Source organism: Macaca thibetana, chromosome 5 (genome assembly GCF_024542745.1).
Source record: "Macaca thibetana thibetana isolate TM-01 chromosome 5, ASM2454274v1, whole genome shotgun sequence".
Lineage (NCBI taxonomy): Eukaryota > Metazoa > Chordata > Mammalia > Primates > Cercopithecidae > Macaca > Macaca thibetana.
In genome coordinates, this window is record NC_065582.1 from 138907582 (window position 1) to 138934196 (window position 26615).

Consider the following 26615-nt stretch of genomic DNA (forward strand, 5'->3'; position numbering starts at 1 on the left):
TCAGGACACACCTTCAATACTTTGCTTAGAAACCTCCTCAGTCAAATATCCAACTTCACTGCTTACAAATTCTGCTTTCTATATTACTGTAGAACACAAGTTAGCTAATTTTCCTGCCAGTATTTGAAAGATCCACTTCCCTCAAATTCCCAAAGCATGTTCCTCATTTTCTTCTGAGTCCTCATCAGTGTACTTGAAAATTCATATTTCTAGCAACTTTCTGTGTATGATGATATATGTATTCTCTATATCTGATGATACAGGCTTTCTCTGACTTCTTCATTTTCTTCTGAAACCTCACCAGCAGTAACTTAATTTTTCAGTAATGCAGGATTGTTTTCATATTATAAAAGCAATTAATGTAATTTACTACACTAACAGTATAAAAAAAGAAAATCTTATCTCAATTAATACAAACATTTATATTTTTTTAAATGTGAAAATAAGGAATAGAATGGAACTTCTTTAATCTGGTTAATGATATAGTCATAAAATTCTATATAAAACATCATAATTAATAGGGAAATATGGAAACCTTTCCTTCTGGGATCAGAAACAAGTTTCCCCAGCCAGGTCAATAAGAAAAATCAAGTGCTTACATATTGGAAAGAAAGAAACACAATGGTCATTATTTGCTAATGGCATTACTGTATATGTAGAAAATCTAAAATAAAATATTGGAACTAATAAGTAAATGTAGCTATCAAGATCACTGATTACAACTTTAATGTCCATATTTCTACCAAGAGCCTGGGTAAGGAAGTCTAACAGGATTTTTCTATTATGTGCCTCAAAATTCTCCCCACCTCTGCCCATTATCCAATTTCAAAGCCCCTTCCATAGTTTTCTGCATTTGTTATAGCAGAAACCTATTCTGGGTACCCAAATCTGTATTAGTTTCCTATGACTGCTATACCACATTATTACAAACTTGGTAGCTTAGAATTACAAAAATCATTCTCTCAATGTTTTCAAGGCAAAAAATATGAAATTAGCTTCACTGGGCCAAAATCAAGGTATTGGAAAGGGCGTGCTCCCTCTGGACCCTCTAGAAGAGCATCTATTCCTTGCCTCCTCCAGCTTCTGGTGGCTGATGGCATTTCTTGGTTTGTGGCTAAGGAATCCATGATCCCATAGGCATAGTGCCTTCTCCTCTTCTGTGTCAAATCTCCCTCTCCCTCTTTTCTTATAAGGACACTTGTGGTTACATTTAGGATCCACCTGGATAATTCAGAGTAATCTCTTTGTCTCAAGATCCATAATGTAATCATTTATGCAAAGTTCTTTTCTTGCCACATAAGATTAAATTTACAGGTTACAGAGATTAGGACATGGAAATCTTTTAGGGAGTCATTTTTTAAGTATACCACAAAAATACTAGAACTATACTGTTAAAGGCCCAGAATTTTTAAAGCCAAAACCTTAAAGTAATTGTTTTTTCAGAAATTCTATAAGTTCATCTTGTCAGTTTTTAATCTGGAAGCTGGCAATAGCAATGAGCACTACAGAAGTGATATTGTTATATATAAGTACCACTGAGTAACTCAGATGGGTTTTCTTATGCATTTCTGGAAGAGACATTCATCAGCAACAAAGGATTGTGTCCGTTGTGCCGTATGATACAGATTAGAACGGGCAAACTCTTTCTGTAAAGGGTTGGATAGTAATATTTTAGGCATTGCAAGCCAGACAAACTTTGTTGGAACTATTCAGTTCTGCTGTTGTATTGCAAAAGAAGCCATAGATCATATGTAAATGAGTATGGTTTTATTTACAAAATCAGACAGTAGGCCAAATTTGGCCTGTTTGCCACAGTTTGTTGACGCTGTTATAGAATAACATGAACTCACCACTATGACTCTCATTTATGTTTAAAAAAGGAGAACAACTATTTGTTGTAATCTTTTCAGCTAAACAGATGTTGTGAAACTGCAGAGACAATGAGTTCTGAGTTCCAAGAATCTATCTATATATTAAAAACCCATGTATTCTTCTTAGTCATTTCCATCCCATACAATATTATAAATCAGATTAAACTAGAATTGGGGGAATAACTGAACTCAGATAAGGGAGGAAAGTTGAAAAGTGTTCAGTGTTTACAGACTGTAGTAGAGATTGCTACTTGTCCCTCAATACCCATTCTCCCTTTCTTCCTTTTAGAAACTCCAAGATTTTAGCCACTTAGTTACAATGTACATATGTAGGTTCATGCCACTACAAGAAAAACAAACAAACAAACAAACAAAAATACAAAAACAAAGCTGCTTGCCCTCTACTTTCCCATTCCTGTATACAGGGGCAAGCAGGGTTGGGGATCAGCTGAGGAGTCATCTTCAGTCATGCAGATGAGGGCTGCTATTGTTGGAATTCCCTCCAAAACTCATGTTGAAATTTAGTGGCTGTTTTTACAATATTAAGAGATAGGACCTTTAAGAGGTGATAAGGCAGAGCCCTCATGAGTGAGATTAATGCCATTATAAAAGGGTGAGTTTGATCCCCTTTTGCCTCTTTGCCCTTCCACCATCTGAAGGTGCAGTGTTCAAGGTGCGATCTTGGAATCGGAATCATCAAATCTTCTGGTGGCCTGACGTTAGACTTTTCAGCCTCCAAAACTGTGAACCAATAAATTTCTGTTTATAAGTTACCTGTGGTATTCCACTGTGGCAGCACAAAATGGACCCAGACAAGGGGCTGACCATTGGGAGATAGCAAAGTAAAAAGATAGAGGAAAGGATCTAGGTCCTTAGATAATTCTGTGAAGCAAAGCTACCCTATCCCTGTAAACTGTCAACCAGATAAACTTTTTCATGAGAGATAAATCAATCTCTCGGTTTGCTTAAGCCACTTATGTTCTCTGATAAAACAGTTAAAACCAATATTTTAACTAGGACACAAATTGACTTTCTCACTACTAAACAGGATGGCCTGCCAACCATTCTTAGTAGTTACTTGAAGGATTCCTAGCCTATGATTCCATTTATTCTCTCAATGATAAAATAAATACCATACCTGGGCAGAAGAGCAATGCACGTTGTGAGGATACAAACTAAATAGAATACTGGATCCAGCATGTGCTCCTGCATAATCCAGTAGGGGTTGGATGGTGGGTTGCAAGTTACACACATGGCTCCAAAAACTATGGCAAATAAAAAATAAGACAAGATGCTACCAGTGATGACCAGCATGTGAATCCAAGTCTGTAAGACAAGACGAACAGAGGAAATGAATGCTCTCTCACTGATACGGTATTGCCACCTGGACAAATCTGCTCCATTAAAGAGACAACACATCTAAGCACTGGATGAATGGTGTAACAAACCTTAGCAAACAAATATAAGATATCAGAGAGATGGGAGTATCTTTTGTGAATGAGTTACCTCACTGTTTGAATTCTGTAAAACTAACTCAAATGCCAAAAGGGAATTCTGTTGACTAGTTTATTCTATATTATCCATGCACCAAGAGGTGTCTGGATTTTCTCCTTAATTTTTTTCATATAGTTACTCATTGGTCTGTTTCCTTGTTAATGTAATACCTTAACCCAGTGAACCTCAAACTTAAGCCATTCAAATAGGTGTTAGACAGTACTGTTGCTCATGAATACTGTCATTCTGCTCCCTGAGTAAGCATTCAGATGGATGATATTTCCACACTCCCTTGAAATTAAGCATGGCCATATGTCTTGCTTTGACTAATAAAATGTGATTACAAGGGGTATGTAAAACTTTCAGGTTAGAAGCATGTAAGAGCTGGTCTGCAGTTTTCCATGCTGTCTCCTTCCTTCCATACTGACCAAGAAGTTCTCTCAGAGGACAGTTGCTTCTAGAGCTGTCTGGACTATCAGCCAACTTTATATGAGCAAGAAATAAATGTCTGCGTGTCATACCACAGCCTAGCTACTTTCATATTCATGTATATCTTGCAATATGATTTTTCTTAACATTGGCTCACTAATTAAGTAACTTTATCTAGAAAGAAAAGTACAATGAGATATCATCCCACAGACACTGGTTAGGATGTGGAGACAAGGGAACCCCTGTACATTGTTGATGGGAATGTAAATTAGTACAACCACTATGGAGAACAGTTTGGAGGTTCCTCAAAAAACTAAAAATTGAGCTACTGTGTGATCCAGCAATCCCACTGCTGGTTGTACACCCAAAAGAAAGGAAATCAGTATATCAAAGAGATATCTGCACTCCTATGTTTGCTGCAGCACTGTTTATAATAGCCAAGATTTGGAAGCAACCTAAGTGTTCATCAACAGATGAATGGATAAAGAAACTGTGGTATATCTTCATGATGGAGTACTATTCAGCCGTAAAAAAGAATGAGATTCTATCACTTACAACAACATGGATGGAACTAGAGGTCATTACGTTAAATGAAATAAGGCAGGCACAGAAAGACAAATACTGCATGTTCTCACTTATTTGTGGGATCTAAAAATCAAATCAATTGAACTCAGGGACATAGAGAGTAGAAGGATGGTTATCAGAGCCTGGGAAGGGTAGTGGAGGTATCAGGGGAGGTGGGGATGGTTAATGGGTACAAAAGAAAAATAGAAAGGATGACTAAGACCCACTATTTGATAGCATAATGGGATGACTATAGTCAATAATAATTGTATATTTAAAAATAAAGGATCTATTTGGATTGTTTGTAACTCAAAGGATAAAATTCTTGAAGGGATGGATATCCCATTCTCCATGATGTGCTTATTTCACACCATGTGCTTATTGCATCTCTGTATCAAAATATCTCATGTACATCATAAATATATACAGCTACTATGCACCTGCAAAAATTTTAGAAATAAAAAAAGAAATTTAAATTAAAAAATGAAGAAAAGTGTATGCCTACTTTAAATGTATGAGGTCGGTGCAAAAATAATTGCGTTTTTTTGGCACCAACTTCATAATATTAACATTCTCTGTTATAAAAGAGCTGAGTCTGGGGTTTGATTAATCTTTATTATAAAGAGAAATTAGCAAGAATTACTGTGATAAAACATAATAGCATCAAATGAGATATCTCTTTGATATAATCAGAAGTATGTAGTATTTAGTGTTATTTAGTGCAGTATGCAGTATTACCTAAAATCATGGTGTGTACTATTGCTAGCACATATCATGCTTTTTAGGAAAACACTGCTTTTATTAATCTCTTTTATTTTCTAGGGCTATAATTTTCAAATAAGTTAGATTTTCTTCTTTTCTCTCCTAATCTTGCAAGGTATTTCCCCATGACAGATATCTTCACAAGAGTCACACAGACTGCTTATTTTTTAATAAAATGTACAAACAACTAGAAAAATGTTAGCTAACTCCTGGATTAAGATCTTTATGCTGCTAAAACAGTAATTCCTTTTTTTTTTTCTTTCTCAAATGTCTTTCCTTCTATTTGAGCCATATTGCTCCAATTTTTTATCTCTTACAACACGCTTTGGCCAGGCGCAGTGGCTCACGCCTGTAATCTCAGCACTTTGGGAGGCTGAGACGGGTGGATCACGAGGTCAGGCGATCGAGACCATCCTGGCTAACGTGGTGAAACCCCATCTCTACTAAAAATGCAAAAACAAAATTAGCCAGGCGTGGGGGCGGGCACCTGTAGTCCCAGCTACTCGGGAGTCTGAGGCAGGAGAATAGCATGAACCCAGGAGGTGGAGCTTGCAGTGAGCCGAGATCACACCACTGCACTCCAGCCTGGGCGATAGAGCAAGACTCCCTCTCAACAACAACAACAACAACAACAACAACAACAACAACAACATGCTTTTGGCAAGTGAGATAGAGACTTCATAGAGTTTATACATTTAAGTGAATTGATACAAAGAAGTGAAAGTCAAAGAATACTGGGTAAAAACCAACAAGGGAAGTGGGAGGTGGCAATGAGATGGTGAATAAGAGCATGAAGGGAAAGAGTTTGATACTTTCAGAATGGCTGACTTTTATTGACAAGAGATCTGCAGGGCCAGGATTTCTAGCCATGCATCCTCCAGCATAAGAAACAATTCTTGAATGATGCATCCTTTCAACAGCAGTCTCTGTTTATCTTTGACTCTAGCTTTCACTCCCCTTCTTGGTGAGGACACCCAACATTGTGTGCAGCCTCGGCAAAATATTCCTCCCATAGTCAAAGCCTGTGACTGAAGCTAGGGAAATAGGATTCTATCACAATATAATAGACTTGGAGCACAATGGGGCAAGAGCAGAAAGAAAATGAATGGAGCCAGTTCAGACCAGAGGACCATCCTGACAAGTCTGTCCATTAGTTTTTGCTCTGTACATCTCCAGAGTCACTCTGGTTTCTCAGATATTTTTGCTTTTCTTTATTTTGTTCTATCATGGTTCTTCATTATATTTTTTAAATAATTTTTCTATTTCCTCAGGTTATTCAGATGATGTTGCTCATAATCAGTGAATCCAAACTGATACACTTTATGTGTTAAATCCTCTGGAACACTAATAAATGTCAGAACCTTCGGCATTTTCTCAGGTGGCCACCAAAAGTATCAATGCAATGGCTTAAAAATTGAATAGGTATAAAAAGAATCCCAAATATTTCAGTTCTAGAATTTCCTTTACTCTACCCATCTGGTATTTGCAGATATTAACCTTTTACTACATTTTAGCTTGTAAGATTTTGTTATAGATTATAAGCAAAGCAAATAATGTCCAAAATAATCAGCCCTACTTTAGAAATTGTTATAAATAATTTTGTAATATAACTGCATATATTTTAAACTATAACCTTATTCAGCTATTTCCTATTTAAAATTCATATATTATCAGGATGGTAAACATAACCCCAAAACTGAATATTTAATCATTTATTTATCCATTCAAATATTTTTTGAGCACCTGCTGTGTGCCAGTCTTGTCCTTAACACTGTATGCAGTGGTGAACAAAATAGGTATGAACCCTGCCCTCACAGAGAGCATAGTCTAATGTGGAAGATAAACATGAATAAGGTAATCACATTTTTTTTGTTGTTGTTTTTAGAGACAGGGTTTCTCTCTGTTTCCCAAGCTGGAGTCCAGTGGCATGATCATAGCTTACTGCAGAGCTCACTGTTGGGCTCAAGTGAGCCTCCTCCTCAGTCTCCCAAGTAGCTAAGACTGCTGGCATGTGCCATGACACACAGTTAGTTTTGTTATTTTTTGTGGAGACAGGGTCTCACTATGTTGCCTAGGCTGGTCTTGAATTCTTAGCTTCATGTGATCCTCCCTCCTCAGCCTCCCAAAGCTCTGGAATTGCAGGTGTGAGTTACTGCACTTGGCCTCAGATAATCACATAATTAAATAAATAATTATAAATTATGATTAGAGTTATGAGTAAAAGAAAGAGAATGGTATCAGAGAATGGGTGGTTAGGGAAAGGCTATGGGGGAAATTATATTTTTGATGAAATCTAAATAACATTTAAGTTGGGTAAAGTGCAGGGATGCAAGAGGGAATGAAAATTACCTCCATTAAAAGATAAATTAAGTGCCAAGATCCTGACGTGGTCATCAGTTCAATGTATTGAAGAAACTGAAAGAGGGATAAGATGGTTCCAGCCCATGAATATGTGGAAATGAGGTTGGAGAGAGAAGTACAGCATCACCGCACCATCTTAGGGCTTTCATATTTTATTCCAAGTACAATGGGAAACCACTGAAGGGTTTTACCCAAAGGGGAGCCAAAAAAAGATTTTTTTTTTTTATTATGAGGAAGGCATAAAATCATCCCTAAAGTCACTGTACCAGGATTATGATACAACACCTTTTTTCCATTTTCACTGAAAGTAATCAGCTTGGTCTTGAAGAATGAAGGTTAAGTATCCCTCCAGTCTGTCTCACATCTCCATGAACCCTCCACCACTGATACTACCAAAGGGAGCAAGGCAGGTGTTTTCCACTTTCCCCAGCTACACATCAATCTCGGCATAATGGCATTCAGTGATCACCCAGAGTAGCTGTGATCACCCTTCTCCCATAGATTCATTACTCTTCTCATTACCACTTATCTTCAGGGTCACTGCTAATAGAAGACATATCCCCAAGCATAAAAGATTTTAGGCTACTTCAGAGGCGAGAAAACCACTCACCAAACTCTTGCTTTCAATGATCAGATGGAGGAGAATGATGAACAGAGCAGCTGTGTTCAGGGGGTTTCCAAATGCAAAGATGTCAATATCTGAGCCCTGGTAGGTCTAGAAAGAGAGGACATTAGATGATCCTGGATAGTTGTGCAACTTGGTGTGGGTAACATCACTTTATCTACAATTCAACCAAGGCTTGAGTCCCTTCTACAAGGTCCCTATGAACTGGCCATTTGAAATAAACTTGAACATTTTCACAAGTAAGAGACTGACTTTCTCCCAGACAGGGCATCTAATCTTCAATTTTTTTCAACTGGAATTCCTCTTTATTCTGAATTATAATTGATCCTCCTGGAACCTTTTACTCACACTGCTAGCTTTTTAAGGTATAGAGAAATTTGTTCTATTTAACAGAGCTACAAATCTTTGAGGCAGCTATTATGACTATCTTTCCGAGGAAAATATACCCTCCTTTCCTATATGTCTTCAAGTCCTTAAACTATTCCTCTAATGACACAATTTTCTCATGTTTCACCATCATCTTCATTCTCTTCTGAATATACTTCAGACTGCCTTGTTTATATTTCTCCTGAAGTGCAGTATAGCCAGAAAACTCTAGCAAGGCGAATTCAAATGATTTCATTTGAATAAAGAATAAAAATTGTTAATTTAGAAATGATAATCTTTTTCATTCTTAACACTGTGCTTCTATTAACACCACCCACGATAGAGGTGTTTTCTTTAGGAGAGGGGTATATGTGGATGAGCAGCTATACAATGCTGCTTTGTGCTTGGTGTTAGCCTAAATTTTTTAAAATTAAAGCTTTTACATTCTTTGCTTTGTTACATTTCTTCCATTCTTTACCTGTAAAACAGATTTTATAGTTTTAGAGACACTACTTATAGAATCTTAAATTTAATGCTCTGAATATCATTCGAGTAGAATTAGCCCAGCACTCACTAATAAAAGCTGTCCTATTCTGGCATTTCCCCTCTGATTTTTTTTAGACAGGGTCTCAGTCTGTTATCTAGGCTGGAGTGCAGTGGCATGATCACAGTTCACTGAGTTCACTGCAGCCTAGACCTCCTGGGCTCAAGCGATCCTCCAACCTCAGCCTCCCAAATAGCTGGGGCCACAGGTCCACACCACTACACTCACCTAATTTTTAAATTTTTTGTAGAGACGGTGGCCTCACTGTGTTGCACAGGATGGTTTCAAACTCCTCAACTCAAGCAATCCACCTGCCTTGGCCTCCCAAAATGCTGAGATTACAGGTGTGAGCCACTGTACCCAGCCTGTCTGATTTTTGACTAATCTAATTATATAGCCAGACATCCAATTTTGTTCAAGTCATTGATAAAAATTTTTAAGCAGTACAGGGTTAACAAGAGGCCTAAGAGGACTCAAACTAGGTATGTCTATCTAAATTTAATCCATTACCTAACATATATTTTTGGGAAGATTATACTTTAGTCAGTTTATAATCAACTTGATTATATGAGCAATCTGCCCTCCTTTATGCTGATATTGGTGGCATAGTACAAAGAAGCATCATTGATTCATTAATAACAAATATACTGAGTGAACAAAGACTCACAAAATAAGGCACAAAGAAGCAGACCAGGCTTTGATAAAAAGCATCCAATAAGGTGATCCAGAAGGTATGGGGTAAGTATGCCTAGAAATGAAGCAGATAACGGGGAGGGAGTAAGATTAACAAGGGTCCAAGAAAAGAAACAACACAAGCCAGTACTTACATTTATTTCTGTGAGAGAAAGCTTCATTTCTTCAGGTGGTGTTTTTCAACAGAGGTAAAGATAAGGGTAACTGAATGTGATGGGTTCACAAGTAAACATGATGAAAAAAATCCTTGAAGGAATGTTTATCCAACTCATGTTGCCTTTATTACAGGATAAATTTTAAATCTAGCTGAAATACAGCCAGTAGTACTAACTTCTCCTTTCCTACTGATCAGAAAGTACTGTTCCAAAACTTCTCCAACTCTATCCATTCCTCTTTCTCTAAATTACTCCTTTCATTCCAATTCACTATCAACTGTCTCTGAATGGCTGGATAGCCATCTAACCACCCTCTTTGCTTCCTCCCCTCTTCTCAATCCAATCTTCCCAAATCAGCCAGATGGTCTTAAACCCATTTCCCATTTAGAAAAAAAAGGCAGCTTGCTGCCCTTTTTTCCAATTTCTTAAGGCAAATTGGAAATGGACTTAAAAAAATGTAAACCAGGTTATGTCATCTCTCTAATTAATCAAATTGACTCCTTCCACTCCCTCCAATGACTTCCCACTGCATTTCCAACACAATCTAAGTTTCTTCTCATGACCTATAAGGTCCTACCTGGTTTGCTCACTGAATAGTTCTCCAGGTTACTTCTTGCCATTTTGATTCTGCAGTATGGACCTTCATTCTTTTCCTCAAATGTGCCAGATCCATTCTTTCCTCAGGGATTTACCTGTGCTGTTCTCTCTGCCAGGAATTCTTATCCTGGACCTCCTACATGAGCAGTTCCTTATTACTTGTATCCTAGCTCAAATATCTCTTCCTCATACAGGCACACCAAGCCAGTCTAAAAGTTGTGCCCACTCAGGCGCTTACTACCATGGAAACCTGAGAAGTATCTCATCACCATCAGGAATAATTATATCTGTTTAATAAATTTTCTAGTTTTGTCAGTGGAATGCAAGCATCATAGAGTAGAACGCTGACTCTTTTATTCAAGTGACTAAAACGGTGTCTTGTACATACCAGGTGCCCAACAAATACTTATCAGGTTAATAAAGTATTCGTATACAAGTTTTCATGTAGTAAACTGCTTCCTACACAAATCTTAGAGAAAAAAAGAAAACATAAGAGACAAAAAAAAAAGAAAAAAGAAAAAAAATAGTCAAATGATTGAAAATGACTTTTCAAACAAGAGCCAACTCTGAAGTTGGATTCTGGGGCTGTGTGAAGGATTCTGAGGCTGCATTCAGATCCAGCAGGAAAGAGTGCTATCATTTATTAGTGATATCTGCCATGAACAAAATTGGAAAAACATGTGTCACATCCCCGAGCTAGTCTTTTCCTAACATGTTCTCAGTCTTGTTTTCCTCCAAATGCAGAGGCTGAAGCTTCCTTGAAAACGTTACACTGTCTCTTAAAGAACAAAACTTTATAAATATACAAATTCTCCATATATGTTCTTCCATTCTTTAAAATAATATACTTGGAATTTTTACATCTATCCCTTTTTATCCCTTCGTCCTCTGGAAAATCAAAGCAATGACGATTCATTGCTTCCAGTCCACTTTTCTCTATATCTTCTTCTATTATTTCCTCATTGGATATGAGGGATATTCTGCCTACCTTTCTTTATCCAAATGTCCATACAATCTCAGCAGAACCCCAATCCAATGGTAGAAGAGAATGTGCCAGAGACAGAGGGGCAAGCAATATGCCACTGGACAAGAGAGAACCACTTAGAGATAAGTTAAAATATAACTTCATGCATCTGGGGAAATAGAGGTTGCTCAAAGAACCTAGAGTAAAACGAAAGAAATACAATTTTCCACGGTCACATGAGGAATAGGACTTACCAAAGTAAAGAGAGAAGGATCATGATTAAGATAAATGAGAGGCTGGAGGGATTAACTCACGGGGTCCACTGGAAACTGAAAGGGGAAAGTCTGGACATGAAGCCAAAGCCAGAAAAAAAAAAAAAAAAAAGACTGTGTGGGTGACAAGACATGGGGGTGAGGCTTCGTGGAAGGGAAGCTTCTGATTGCAGACTTCCAGACTCATCTTTAGAGGAGAGAGATTCTGTAGCCCTGGAGAGAATATTTAATGACACTGAACACAGGAAAACGATCCAAGCATAAAACATAATTTTGTTGGAGGCCAAGTTCAAAGAAAGCACAAATTTTAGAAGGTAAAGTCAATGAAATCAGTTACCTTTTATCAATAGCTACATGCTGGGAAAATCTGCCTACCATGATCATGTTTTATATAACTGGCCAGTTAACTAGAACAATGTGTACAAAGGATTGGTGAAAGGATTCAACAACAGGAAACAATAATCTCATTTCTCTCAAGGATAAGGACCAATAACAATCTTTAGTCCATACAAATGGGCTTTTAAAATACGGGCTATAAAAACTTTGATTGAAAATCTCCTTCAACCCTCCTTTCCTCAATGGATTTGGAATTTCAATTATGCCTGGGGAGTGGGACAAGCTTCACTGACATCAATCACATGTTCTTGCATCCTGGCTTGAACTTGAAGTCAGACTGGACTCCTTTAGGAAAACCCATGTAGTTCCTTGGTCTGAATGGATTGGATGATATTAAAGGATTATAAGGACCCCTTCTTTCCTGAAAGCTGAATCTGTGATTTCTCTGTCGGTTGTTCTAGGTAGTGTAAGGACACTAAATGACTCTCCATTCCAGAAAGGCATTTTAAGTCAGAATAGTTAGACTGATGAAAATAAATGCATTATTTTAAATTTGGGATTTCCTCAAATTTCTGGTTAATTCCGGAGGGTAAAAATGACAACATTGAGAGCTTACTATGGCTGGAAACTGTACCTGTATTATCTTCCTTAATCCTCACATCATTCCCATAAAGAACCTGCAGCACAGGCAAGTTAAAAAATTTACCAACGTCACACACCGCAGAACCAGAATTTAAACTGAGAGTAAACATAACCTATTCTTTCTAACATATACCGAACCACTTTTTAGTGGTGGGATTTCTTGAAAAATTACTTAACCCCTTCAAGGTTCAGATTCTTCATCTTAGAATGGGACCAACACTAGGTTCTATCTCAATGTGTTTTCATGAAGATAAATCAGACAGGCGATGTTAAGTAGTTAGCACAATAGATGGCAATGGGGTTTAGTAAATGTTAGATATTATTGGTTGTAAGATCAAACTTTAGATTTCTTCTTATAAGTACATAAGGCCCTTCATAGATTAATCTGTATTTACCTCAAGGGCAAGTAAGTTAATATCTGCCACATGAGTAGAGATCTTTCAAAACAATCAGATATTTCAAACAGTTCTGAGTGGACTGCAATATTTGGCTAATTAAGAAAACACACTGGTTTTTACAATGGATATGGATCCATCCAAGCACTCTTGCTTTAACACCTACCTCTGATTTCTGACCACTTTTGTAAAGTTCAGGCAGTTGCATGAGGGTCTCTGCAGACACGTCTTTCTCCAAAACACCGTAAATGACGGGAGGGGCAGATGTGAAGAGGAGGTTGAAGAAGATCAAAACCCAGTAATCAGTCATAGATGTTCCTGAAAATCCACAAAAGAACTGGTACCAGAAAAGGAGGTTCACATAGGCCTAGAGACACAAAGAAGGACATTCAGATCTTAGAATCAGTAATGGGTGCTATGATTACACATTCCAAATGCTGCCATTTTGAGCTTGGTGACCTCAGCCTCTCTGCAGTTTTCTTATATAAGAGAGGACCACAATTTACCTTGCAGCTTTTTTTGGTAAATATTTTATTAAAATGTGCACATGTATGTACACACACACACAGACACACACATACACACACACCTATGTGTGAAATGGTCATCACCTATTATGTGGTGCTAGCTCTGTTCTAAGTGCTTTGTGAATAATTCATTTAATCAACATAACAACTTGGGAATTAGATTGTTGTTCCCATTTTACAGATCAGGAAACTGAGTGTAATTAACTGAATGTTTGTATCCTCCCAAAATGTATATGAAATCCTCTTGAAACAAAACTCCCTCTATCTAAGTCCAATGTCCTTTCCTGTGGGCTGCCCTGCTTGAGATCGCAGAGCACTATCCCCACTGTGACAATGTTATGAGGTGGTACCTTTGGGAGGTGATTAGGCCATGACATCGGAGGCCTCATGAATGGAATCAGTTTCTTTATAAAAGAGATCCCAGAGAGCTCTCATCATCTCATCTCTTTTTATGTAAGGATATAATGAGAAATCTACAATCCGGAAGAAAACCCGCACCAGAACCTGACCATTCTAGTACCCTCATCTGGATTTCCAGCCTCCAGAATGGTGGGGAAGAAATGTTGTTTACAAGCCACCTGTCTGTGGTACTTTGTTACAGCAGCCTGAACTAAGATACTGAGGCACAGAGAGACTAAGAAACTTGCCCAAAGCCATGTGGCTAATAAGTAGCAGAACCAGTATTCAAATTGAAGGATTCAACACTAGATGAAGAGAGTCTAGCCCAGTGCCTGGCACAGACATGGAGTAGACACAGCACAAACGTCCATTTTCTTGCCTTCTGGGTTGATAAATACATAGTGGTGAAATGGAATGGTGCTAGCAGAGTGGTCAACCATCCCAGTTTTCTTGGGACTGAGGGGTTTCCCAGGCTTTGGGATTCCCAGTGCTAAAACCGGAACACTCTCAGGGAAACCAGGATAGTTGGTGACCCTAGAGGCCAGGCACAGGGATTCTACATGGTTTCCTGCAGTATTTTGTCTCAGACAAACTAAGTTCACTATAAAAAGCTCTGTGCTCTCAAGCAGGGCAGGCCACAGGAAAGGATACTGGACTTAGAGGGAGTTTTGTTTCAAGGCTGGGGGATACTTCCAGTTGATTCTTTGCCTTTAGGTCATTTCCCTAACCTCCCTGAATTATTATTTCCTGCTCTGTAAAATGAGAATTATACTACCTTAGGGCTTAGTATTAAGATCAAGTTAGAAAATGGTCATCATCAGCCGGATGCAGTGGCTTATACCTGTAATCCCAGCACTCTGGGAGGCCAAGGTGGGCAGATCACTTGGAGACCATCCTGGCCAACATGGTGAAATCCTATCTCTACCAAAAAAAAACAAAAAACAAAAACAGATATTAGCTAAGTATGGTGTGGCATGCCTTTAGTCCCAGCTTCTCAGGAGGCTGAGGTTGGAGGATAGCTTGAACTCGGGAGGCAGGGGTTGCAGTGAGCTGAGATCATGCCACTGCACTCCACTCTGAGGGACAGAATGAGATCCTGTCTCAAAAATCAAACACACAAACAAGAAAGTAGTCATGATCTGTAAAATGTCTTATTAAAAAAAAATATTGTCATCATAGATACACTAGAACCTCAGGACAATGGCCACAATCCCTAGAATAGATTTTCAATTTCCTAATCTCTTGACCTCGTGATCTACCTGCCTCAGCCTCCCAAAGTGCTGGGATCACAGGCGTGAACCAACGTACCTGGCCAGAATAGATTTTCTTAGTCTAGTGTCTACGGACATGGATCATGCCCAGTTTCTAAAAATGTATGGTTTGTGGTTTGGGACACTATTCTGGGGGAATGAATCCATTGTCTTCATTGGGACCTCAAAGGTTGTCCAACATCCAAGAACCATGGTCTCAGAAAGATAAGCTGCTCTAATGGCTTCTGGTCCAAGCCCTTTGCATAGCATATAAAATATGCATTGTTTAGCTAGGTAAATAACAGATATCAATTAAGTCTGGAGATTATCAGTATGAATGGCCACTCAAGGATTATGGAGCAGGAAGACCACCGAGGTCCTGATTCTCTCTGCTAATGAACACTCCCTCTCTTCGAGAGTGTATAGCATCTCCTCCTAATACTAGTATTTCTTTACTGTTGGATTCAATCTGGAGTTAAAAGGAGGTGAGACGGTGAATGGATATTGCCACAATTGGGGAGAAGGTGAACAAATGCAAAGGTTTAAAATAAAAACTTGGGAGAGGGGCTCCTCTTTAAAAGCCATTGGCCACTAAGTTCTGGAATTGTAAATTACAAGCTGCAGTTTTCCCCAGAAGCACATACTCAGGCAGAGATTTCATACATTTCAAATATTTTCCTAAAGTATCTGAGTTTTACTAAACTTTGACTAACTGCACTAATTCTAATTAGTAAAGTCTTGAGCGATTCCTGAAAAGTGTATTGTGCTGCAGGAAAAAAAAATATTCCTACTGATGGACATACACACTCACGCACACAGAGTTCTAAATTACACATTTGGGATCTCCTAAAAATGACTTTTTTTCCCCTGAAAATGGTATTTTAATAGATTGATATCAACCCATGTCTACTACTAACATACTACATACGGACTTTAAAAACTAAGAGTGAATTTGGCCTAAAATTCATGATATTTACATAATTACCCCTCTTAGAAGATACTTACATCTGATTACGTATGATTTTATAAAAAGAGGAAAATGAAATTTAAATAGTAGGCTGAAGATTAGAGGCCTGGATTTCTAATCAAATTCTGCCCTTTTAGGAATTAAATAATCAAAATATAATTCCTTTATCGTTAAATAACTACTGAGCACAAATACATTTTATAGGTTGGCTAGAGAATGCTTACATCTGTGAGCAACAGCCAGCTACATGCTAAGACATACTAGGTTTTCATCTGTATCTGTGTCTTTACTATAATACATGGGGCATTAACATGGAAGAGCTGATATTTTTTGATATTTCCAGTAAAACGGATGCAAACCTTTTCATTCTCTACTGACAGATAGCGTTAAACATTTCATAATTCTTCTTGTCACAGCCTTTTTTTTTATGGAAGGTTAAAAACTGGATTTTAAATGAAACAGACAGGACTTAATTTAAATGCACAGGGAGTAGAAAATGTTAGCAGATAGACAAGCCTGGCAATTTGCTGTCAGCAGCTGAAACATAGCACATTCCCAGCTTAGTTCTGATAAGACAGCAAGACTGGTCCTGGCTGTTCCCAATACATCAATAAGGAAAGTGAGTTTAGCATAGGACACTTCCTCTTCATTCCTGATGCAACAGGCTTGGAAGGCATGAAGGGAAAAGGCACAAATTCTCCGGGGTTACATACCACATTCTTATAGAAAAAATAGAGAATCATGTTGGAAAGCCGTGTATAACACCAGTGTCCATGGACAAGAAGGAGCTTGCTGAGATGTTTGAACTGAGAAACGGCAAAGTCACTGGCCATCACAGCCTGCAGATGCAATGGGGAGAGAATGCCATCCTGAATGATCAAACATGTTAGAACAGACACAGCACAATTCTTGGGAAACTCTAAGTCTCATATTCTACCTTCTTCTGACAGCATTTGTTCCATACATGAATGAAAATCATTTTTTGGATTACGAGCTTTTATCTGAATTTTGTGCCTAAAATACCATCCCACACACACACCCACATATACATATACACACGTGCACACAAATAGGACACTCCCACTTCCTTCCTTTTCCTCTCATACCCTCTTCTTTCCCTTTTTTTTCCTCCCTCACCTGCCTCAAGATCTTTAGGTCCTTCATTCAAATCCTTAGTAGCTTCTTCAGAGTCAGAATTTACGCAGCTATTGCAGGACTAAAATATATATTCCTATGATTTAGGTAAGCTCTATTTTTAACAGGTGAATAATACAGCTAAAATTATCCAGGAAATGCCATAATACTCACCTAGTAAAAAAATCAGTGAATGGATAGGTAAACTTCCTGTCTCCCACTCCTCAGCTGGCCACACACAGCCTCACTCTGCCACAGAGAATTTACCGTGGAGAATGCTGCCTTTGGATGGGCAGGTCAAGGCCACAGAACTTGGGTGCACAATATCCACTCACCTGCATGCCTTCTTGACCCGAGACTCCTATTCCAATGTCTGCCACTTGTATCATGCTAACATCATTGGCACCATCACCTTCATGAGGCAGAAAAAAAGGAGAGAAACTTATGAGGAGTAAAGAAAGGGTGTAAATGTTGCAAATCGATAGGGGCAGCTCAAGTGAACAAATAAATCCTTCAAAGTTCATCCCTTTCTCCAAGTTTCCTGGAAGTAAGTTAAACAGAAATGAAGTGTCATCCCACTGCCATCAGGAAGAATTCCAAACTCAACACTGCTTTAAACTGCTTCACGCTATGGCACCTACCCAGACTGATCTTGTTTTTCATGTCACTCATGCTACCTTCCATTCTCCAGATACACCCTTCTCCCTGTAGCCATGCACGTGATAACACTGTCCTTATCACCGGCAGCTCACTTTGCTGGATTTCAATTTTTCTTGCTCTCAGCTTAATAATTGTTATATATTATATATAATGTATGATATAAATTATAAGTATTACATATAATCCATATGAATATAATTATAATGTAATAAATTCTAATTATGTATATATAATTATAAATCCAGGAGTTTTCACTTCGGAAACATCTGGATCCATAAGCTTGAATAATTCATTTATTTGTTTATTCAACAAGATAACTGAACAAAATTCCACCCTAATCCTGAAACTTTACTGCAGCAATCTGAAAAGTGATGCTATCTTTTCACCCAAGTTGTTAATAGGATATGATGGAAACCCAGGAGTTTTAGTGGCTACATCACCACCCTAGGGGAAAGTTACCTGAGACTGGAAGCAGTCCAGAGGGAAAACAGACATTGAAAGAGAGCGCTGATATGCCAAGTCTTCAGCTTAACACTGGAGTCTCTGAGATCTTAATCTCATACTACAATTCTCTTCAGTTATACTCATTCTTTAGTGTCAAGGCTTTAATATCCACTAGACTTTTTTTTTCTTTTCTTTCTTTTTTTTTGGGGGGACAGAATCTTGCTCTGTCACCCAGGCTAGAATGCAGTGGCACAATCTCAGCTCACTGCAACCTCTGCCTCCTGGGTTCAAGTCATTCTTTGCCTCAGCCTCCCTAGTAGCTGGGATTACAGGCTCCCACCACCATGCCTGGCCAAGTTTCGTATTTGTAGTAGAGGTGGGGTTGCACCATGTTGGCCAGGCTGGTCTTGAACTCCTGACCTCAAGTGATCCACCCACCTCGGCTTCCCAAAGTGCTGGGATTACAGGCGTGAGCCACTGTACCCAGCCTGATATGCACTAGACTTTTGATTTTCAAATTTACATCTCTAGCCAATTTCCTATTCCTAAATTCCAGACTTTTATTCTCGCTTCACACCAATATCACTGCTTAGACATTTAATGGCCTTTTCAAACTTCACATGAGTAAGACCCAATTCCCAATTTCCCCTGCCTCTATCTCAGTAAATGGCAACTCTGTTCTTTCTGTTCTTAGACATAACTTTGGCATTCCCTTTGACAACTCTTTCTCTCATATAACATATCCAATATGCCAGCAAATGTCACTGGGTCTTTCTTTAGACCATGCCCATTATCTGACCACGTCCCAACCCTTCCTTTGCTCCCAGCTGTGCCCAAGCCACCATCATCTCTTGCTGAATTATCAAAACTGATTTCGTATGTCTCTGCAGTCCAACAATTACTCTGACAGAACAGCCAACATGATCATTTTAAATTTAAGGCAAATCATGTCCCACTTCTGCTGAAAATCCTTCAATGGCTCCTAATTTTACAATGTCCTCTAAGACCCTGTGTGATCTGGCCCCCTGCCGCTTCTCTGACCTTTAATAACCTGCACAAAACTCCTCCCTTTGCTTAATCAGCTTTGTCCTCAAACACACCAAACATGGTTCCCCTCATGGCTTTCATTTTCGCTGTCTTCTCTTCCAGGAATGTTCTTCCCCGTGTCCCCCATGGCCCCTTTATGATTTCCTTCATGTCTCTGCTCCCAGTCAACCTTAGCAGTGAGACCTTCTTGGAAAATCGTGCTTAAAAGAGCAGCCCCAGCCTATCTCCAGTGCTCTACCTCTCCTTAGTCCACTTTATTTTTTCAATAGTACTTATCACTATCTGATACCTTACAGATTTATGCTTTGTTTTACTGTATGCCTTCCTACTAGATGTAAGTTCCTTGTAAAAAGGTACTTTGTCAATTTTACATACTTTTGTATCTCCATTCCTTAGAAAAATGCCTGGTACAAAGAAGGCACTTGATAAATATTTGTGGAATGGATAAATGAATTGTCATGTCCTTGAATTTAGCTTTCCTGAAGGTAGAACACATGAATTTTTCAGTTCTGTGATTCAGTTTATTACTCGGCTTAAGCTTGTTGATTTGGGGGTCTGACACTAAACTAAGAAGTCTGGACTATTTTATTGTTTACCATGTCACATCCCTACTACCTGGTTCACAGAAGGTGCTCAAATAGGTGATAGAGGAAGGTGCTCAAACAGGTGATGGGAAGGAGTGAATGTGGTAGAGAGAAAGGGAGGAGGAAAATGGAAGGAGCACTGGGAGAGGAAAGAGACAGAAGGATCGGTGTCTGGTGTGGTGTGAAAGGAAGAAGTACAGGACTTGGATTCATCCTCACTCACCAATGGCGAGGGTCATCACCTGGAGATGGCTGCGGACCAATTTCACCACTTCACTTTTCTGCAGCGGTGTGGCTCGGCAGCAGACCACAGTTTGACACCAAGATGTCAGTTCCAGGAACTGCTTTTGTAGACTTTCTTGCAGAGCAAACTCCAGGGTCTTCCCAGTGATAATGAGTCCAGCTCGTAACCCGGAGTCCTGGGGGACAGGAGGCTGATGTAAATCTACACTTAATGACACTTGCTCTGGCAGGGCTTGAGTTTTCTTCTGAAGTTCTTTCAAAATTGTGCTCATCAGCATCCCACAGGCATCCTTGAAACAAGAGGCAAAGGTGGTTAGCCTCCAGGCTCCCTGGGTGCCAGAACCAGTTATATTTTTTTATTGTCATTTTTTAGCAATTGCTGAATCAAGAAAACCTCAAATAATGAATAACTGATTATTTTCAAAGATTTTACGAGTCTTCCACAGAGAGTTCTGTGTGTATGTGGGGATAGGTTAAAAGGAGGGGGAACATCTCACCCCCAACTGCATTTCTTATAAAGAAATAGCTGTGAAATTTCTTCATGTGTGCAATTTGCCTTCTTGAACAGTGAATCCCAAGAGTCCTCTGGTCTCATTCTGCCAATTAGCAGCTGCTTGACCTTGGGCAAACTATGTAACTTCTCTAAACCTTAACTTTCTCATTAAAAATATGCAAATATTATTTCCATCATAATGTTGTTGTGAGGCTTAAGCAAAATAATACATGCAAAACTCCTAGTGTAAGGCGTGACACATGGCAGACATTTGAAATAGTAATTATTGTTTATATCTTCTTTTGGATTCAATGTGTTCATCCACTCACTAAGTATTTAATGAGAAACTATATATTAGAAAACATTCTATGAGCTGGACCTACACCAACAAACATGAAAATTCCTGCCCTCATGGCGCTTGCATGCTGGCCAGGATGTTCTTGGTGGTACTTATCACATCTCGTTTGTATACATCCTCACTCCATACTAGTTAGGAAGTTCCTTAAAGGCAGGTATCACTTTTAATTTACTTTTGAAGCCTTCATGAGGCTTAAAAGAGGACCACATCAGGTACTCAGTAAACATTCATTGAATGAATTCTACTCAAGAAGATGAACAATAAGCTTATCCAGAAATTCTTGTGTCAAGTGACCACTTTTTAATTTACTTTTGAAGCCTTCATGAGGCTTAGAGGACCACATCAGGAAAAGTACCAGTAATTTACAGCTCATTGATCATAGAAGAATTAAATAACAAGTGAATACAGTCTAATCAGAAATAGTGTCAATTGATTTTACTAAGAAAGATAAGAGCTGTCAAATCAGGAGCAGAAATTTCAATTGTGTCAAAGTGACCACTAAGATAGATTCCAAATCCAGGAGCAGTGAATTTAAATTTAGTTTATACACTAAGTCTGAAATAGTTAATTTGTGAAAGAGCTGTCACTCAGAGCTTGTTCGCTGTGATTTTCAATGCTGTTTCATCAAGCATTTCTCAACCTACAACAAAATAAGAAAAGCAAGGAAGAAGTAGATATGGATATGTGTGTACGAAACAGCACAAAAACTACAAACACTCTTGTGGAGTGTTCATAGGGCTCTATTTTAGGAATGAATTTGATCTCATACACCTCCAAAGCCCTTAAGGAAAAGTATACAGAGATGAATCAGATATGCTCATACAGCTCATTACATCATAGTAAAAATTATTTTTAAAATCCTTCCGGAGTTTGGTTAAATTAAAAAGGCACATTTAGAAAGTAACATGCCTCACAGTCATTGAAAACATTAACATCGGATTATGTGTAAGGTATTTGTAATTGAAAGAATACAGCTGCAATACCATACAACAATATAAATATGGTCTTTGTGGCATCAATATGCTTCCAGTATACAGAATACAGTCTGTGTGGATATTCTCCAAAATATAATTTTAAATTGTAGTTTTATGATTATAAATTGATTATAAAGGTTTTTGTACTCTTCTATTTATTTGAGTATGTGTTTAGGTTTTACGAATTAACTATTTTTTCATTACAAAAATAACAGAAGTACATACACACACACAGCTAATCTTCATTATCTGTGGAGTCCACATTTGTCATTTCGCCTGCGTGATAAAATTTATCTGTAATTTCACAATACTTGAGGTGCTTTTGTGGTCACATGTCACAGAGTGACATTTGAGTGTCACATGCAAAGAGTGACATTTAAGTCACGTGATATGCCCATTCCCAGCTGAAGCTGAACACCATGATGCCTTCTTTTGCCACTTCTCAAACTGTAGCAAAGTCTTCTTTTCATGGGCTATTTAGTGGCATATTTTTTGCATCTTTCTACTTTTTGTCAGTGATTTTGCTGTTTAAAATGACTTCCAATCATGGTGCTGCAGTGTTTCCAAGTAAAAAGGGCTGTGATGTGTCTTATGGGGGAACTTACCCATGTTAGATAAGCTTTGTTTGGGTATACGTTACAGTGTTGTTGGCAATGCATTTAACGTTAATGAATCATTAATATGCATATGAAATAAGGTACATTTCAGAAGAAACAAGGTCACATATTGATTGTTGACAGTATATTGTAATTAGAGTAAGCTAACTTTGTATCTCCTCTAAAAGCAGTGGTCAGTGTTTACTAATTCAGAGCTCGAGGCAACTACATAAACCATAGCTCTACAAATAAGGAGAATCAACTGTATATATGTAATATGTGATATATAATTAGAAAATATACTGAAATAGGAATCGGAAAATTTAAAGTTTAGTAATCAGATGTACTTAGAGAAATCACAAGCATCTGGAGTCTCAAGTTATAAAACAGATAATTTATTTTATATGTCTATTTGTTGTAATTGTCAAATGAGATCAGGTATGGAAAGCCTTTTTGTAGATTCTAATATAAATTATGAAGATAGAAAGTTACCAATCTGAGGAGAAAAGTTTAAATGAAATTACAAAAATAAAACTTAAAAAATTAAATGACCAATCCTGAAAGGCCTTTGTATATTCCAATGCAGTAACTAGTTACAAACAGGATATGACTATATTAAAACAAACGAAGAAAAAAACTTCTATGAGAGTAAAAGGTAATTTATAACTGGCAACACTTATAATCTAATGTGTAAATTGAAGAACAACATTGATGGAAATTTGTAAAGATGACACGACAAAAGTGACTTCAGACATTCCACTGGCTGCCATGTTGCCTATTTAGAATGTTATAGGAGCAATTCCTTCACTGTGACACACTGGGCTCCATGATCTTCCTGTCCTTTTAAACTCTTAGTGATTCCTGAGGGACTAGGAGTCCAGTCCTTTTAAACTCTTGGTGATTCCTGAGGGACTAGGAGTGTGAGGGGGAAAGAAAGGAGTTAAATACTACTGACTGAGCCCATACTATGTGCCTGGCTTTTTATCTTGAGTCGTGATTAAACTAAATTAATTATGTTTGTTGTAGTCTAGTTATTTGGAAAATTCCCACACGGAATAGCTATCGATAGCAAAAAAGTTATAGATACTCAGTAAATACTTCTTGAATTGATAGTTTTAAATGCCTTTAAACATAAGAAAAATTGTGTATTTATAAATAATTTTTTATTTATATAAATTTAAGGATACAAGTGTAATTTTTTACATGGATATATTGCATTATAAATGAATTTCACAGTCCTAAAGATTTTACTATTCACAACAATCTCTATTTTTATTTTTTAATGCTTACTGAACCTCTCTCATCTCATAGGCACCGCATTAAACAATTTATATTTTTTCATTTAATGCTCACAAAAACCCTATTAAATAGTCATTACTCTCCCATTACAAGTAAAGAAAAAGCAGCATAGGAGGGTAACTCCCCAAGGCCGAATACTCGGTCAGCAGCAGGCCAAGCATTTGATCGCTAGTCTTACCAGCCACCTAGGCTACATTCTTTTTGGTGACTGAAATGACTAAACATCTTCTTTGATTCTGCCCCCTGCAGCTACTGGGAGTTGGCTGCTGGTTGTGGTTACGGGTCACTGGGCCACCGTAAAGAAGAACCCACTCTATTTTTCCCTTTTCTCAAAATGTACCATTTAGCTGGGTGCTGGTTGAGGCCTGACTATAAAAACATGCTAACCAGGCTGGGCGCGGTGGCTCACGCCTGTAATCCCAGCACTTTGGGAGGCTAAGGCAGGTGGATCGCGAGGTCAGGAGATCGAGACCACCCTGGCTAAAACGGTGAAACCTCGTTTCTACTAAAAATACAGAAAAAATTAGCCAGGCATGGTGTTGGGAGCCTGTAATCCCAGTTACTCCGGAAGCTGAGGCAGGAGAATGGCGTGAACCCGGGGGGTGGAGCTTGCAGTGAGCCGAGATCACACCACCGCACTCCAGCCTGGGCAACAGAGCAAGACTCCGTCTCAAAAACGAACAAACAAACAAACAAACAGAAACATGCTAACCAATCATGGCAGCCTTAGGCAGGCAAAGCTCAAGAAGTGATCTTGAAGAAAAGTTCCAAAGATTTCAAAGAAGGCAGACTGCAGTGATGGGATTGATATCACTGATTAAGTCTGACTACTGAAGAAGAATGGGAGGAAGTTTTTCAAGAAAAAATAAACAATGTGCACAAATCTTGGAGGGTATCACTATACTGGAAGGCTTCTGAGAAAAATAAAACCCTCATTTATCTGATCAAACATTGGCGTTACAGATTAGCGGGAGGCAAAAATAGAAAAAACTGGTCTGAGTCTAAGCCTCTTATATTTCTTCTTCTTTAAAAAATGACATTTTCCTTTTCCCTTAAACAGTTCTTCAAACTTATGATATTCTCGGGAGCACTATCTAGGAATTACAAGAAGGTATGAATTCCCTAAGAGTCTATTTTTAGAATTGCCATAAAAATATTTAATAATTTATTCACCTGATTTCAATAGACACTATCACTTTTTCTCATCTTGAAAGGGAGGTAGATTCCTGTCTCAGGACTTGATATATTTTCTCATTTTGGGCTAAGGCCTGTCAGATCCCTGGTAATCCAGTGTGGATGGGGGGAAAGCAAATAAAAAAAATAAAACAAAACTTTCTCCTAACGCCTTTATTCAGCAATGATTCCTCTGAATCATTATAATTTTCCACTAAGCCTTTAGAAGAACTATGACGCCCTTCCAAGCACAAGGTAGGTTTCTGGATAGAAAAAATTATCAAGAAGCTAATAGTTGCTGGCCGGGCACAGTGGCTCACCCCATAATCTCAGACCTTTGGGAGGCCAAAGCAGGCAGATCACTTGAGGTCAAGAGTTCAAGACCAGCCTGGCCAACATGGTGAAACCCCATCTCTACTAAAAATACAAATACAAATACAGGTGTGGTGGCAGATGCCTGTAATCCCAGCTACTTGAGAGGCTGAAGCAGAATTGCTTGAACCTGGGAGGCAGAGGTTGCAGTGAGCCAAGATAACACACCACTGCACTGCAGCCTGGGTGACAGAGAAAGACTACATCTCAAAAACAAACAAACAAACAAAAGCTAATGGTTGCTGTTTTGTTTTGTTTTTTATCCTTGCATACATCAAATCTCAGATGTTTCAATAGCTTTGAAAATATAGAAGAACTGGTTTAATCTCAATATACGCACTTTACTTTGGGTATTGAGGATAAAAAGCTTGTCATCTGGCTCTAGTAGTTTGCATGCATAAGCTATGTTGACAGCTGTCTCCTGCTTGTCCCCTGTCAGCATCCAAATCTTGATACCCGCTTTGTGAAGAGCTTCTATAGATTCAGGGACTCCCTCCTGCAGACGGTCTTCAATGCCAGTAGCACCTAAAAAATAACCAAAGTAAAATAGGACTTGTAAGAAACCAAAGCCAGCTGAAGCTCAGCTAGTCTACAGTTGAATCATATCTGTTAGCCAGCTCAACCCTAAACTATATAAACTGCCCAGCTGCCTTTGGAGAGTCAAAGGAGGTTTGACAACCCAGACCAAAATTATATGCAATGTAATATTTTGGGAAGGAAGCCTCAGGGATCAATGAATTTATCAAACTTACTTGTTCTCCTTTTGGCTAGTTTTCTTATCTGTAAATTGAAGGTGTTTGAGTCAATTGTTTATGCAACCTTACACTACAATTTTATAATTCTATGATATTCCCAAGGATAAAGGTGGGATTTTATTTATTTTTATTTTTATAGATTTAGGGGGTACAAATGCAGTTTTGTTACACTGAAATACTGTTTAGGGGTGAAATCTGGGTTCTCAGTGTAATTATCATGCCAATAGTGTAAATTGTACCTGTTAGGTAATTTCTCATCCCTTGCCCCCT

At 38.3% G+C, this 26615-nt stretch overlaps 1 protein-coding gene across 3 annotated transcripts in view; it reads right to left on the minus strand.

The window, feature by feature from the left end:
• ATP10D (ATPase phospholipid transporting 10D (putative)) overlaps positions 1–26615 on the minus strand; it is a 115338-nt gene that overhangs the window by 2614 nt on the left and 86109 nt on the right. For all 3 annotated transcript variants that reach the window (XM_050791590.1, XM_050791589.1, XM_050791588.1), the window contains 8 exons: positions 25931–26115; positions 20306–20615; positions 17683–17759; positions 16927–17052; positions 13237–13437; positions 9684–9764; positions 8092–8196; positions 3010–3197 (listed from right to left, as the gene is read on the minus strand). In XM_050791590.1, coding sequence (XP_050647547.1) covers positions 3010–3197; positions 8092–8196; positions 9684–9764; positions 13237–13437; positions 16927–17052; positions 17683–17759; positions 20306–20615; positions 25931–26115 — 1273 coding nt within the window. The remainder of the gene's footprint in view (positions 1–3009; positions 3198–8091; positions 8197–9683; positions 9765–13236; positions 13438–16926; positions 17053–17682; positions 17760–20305; positions 20616–25930; positions 26116–26615) is intronic.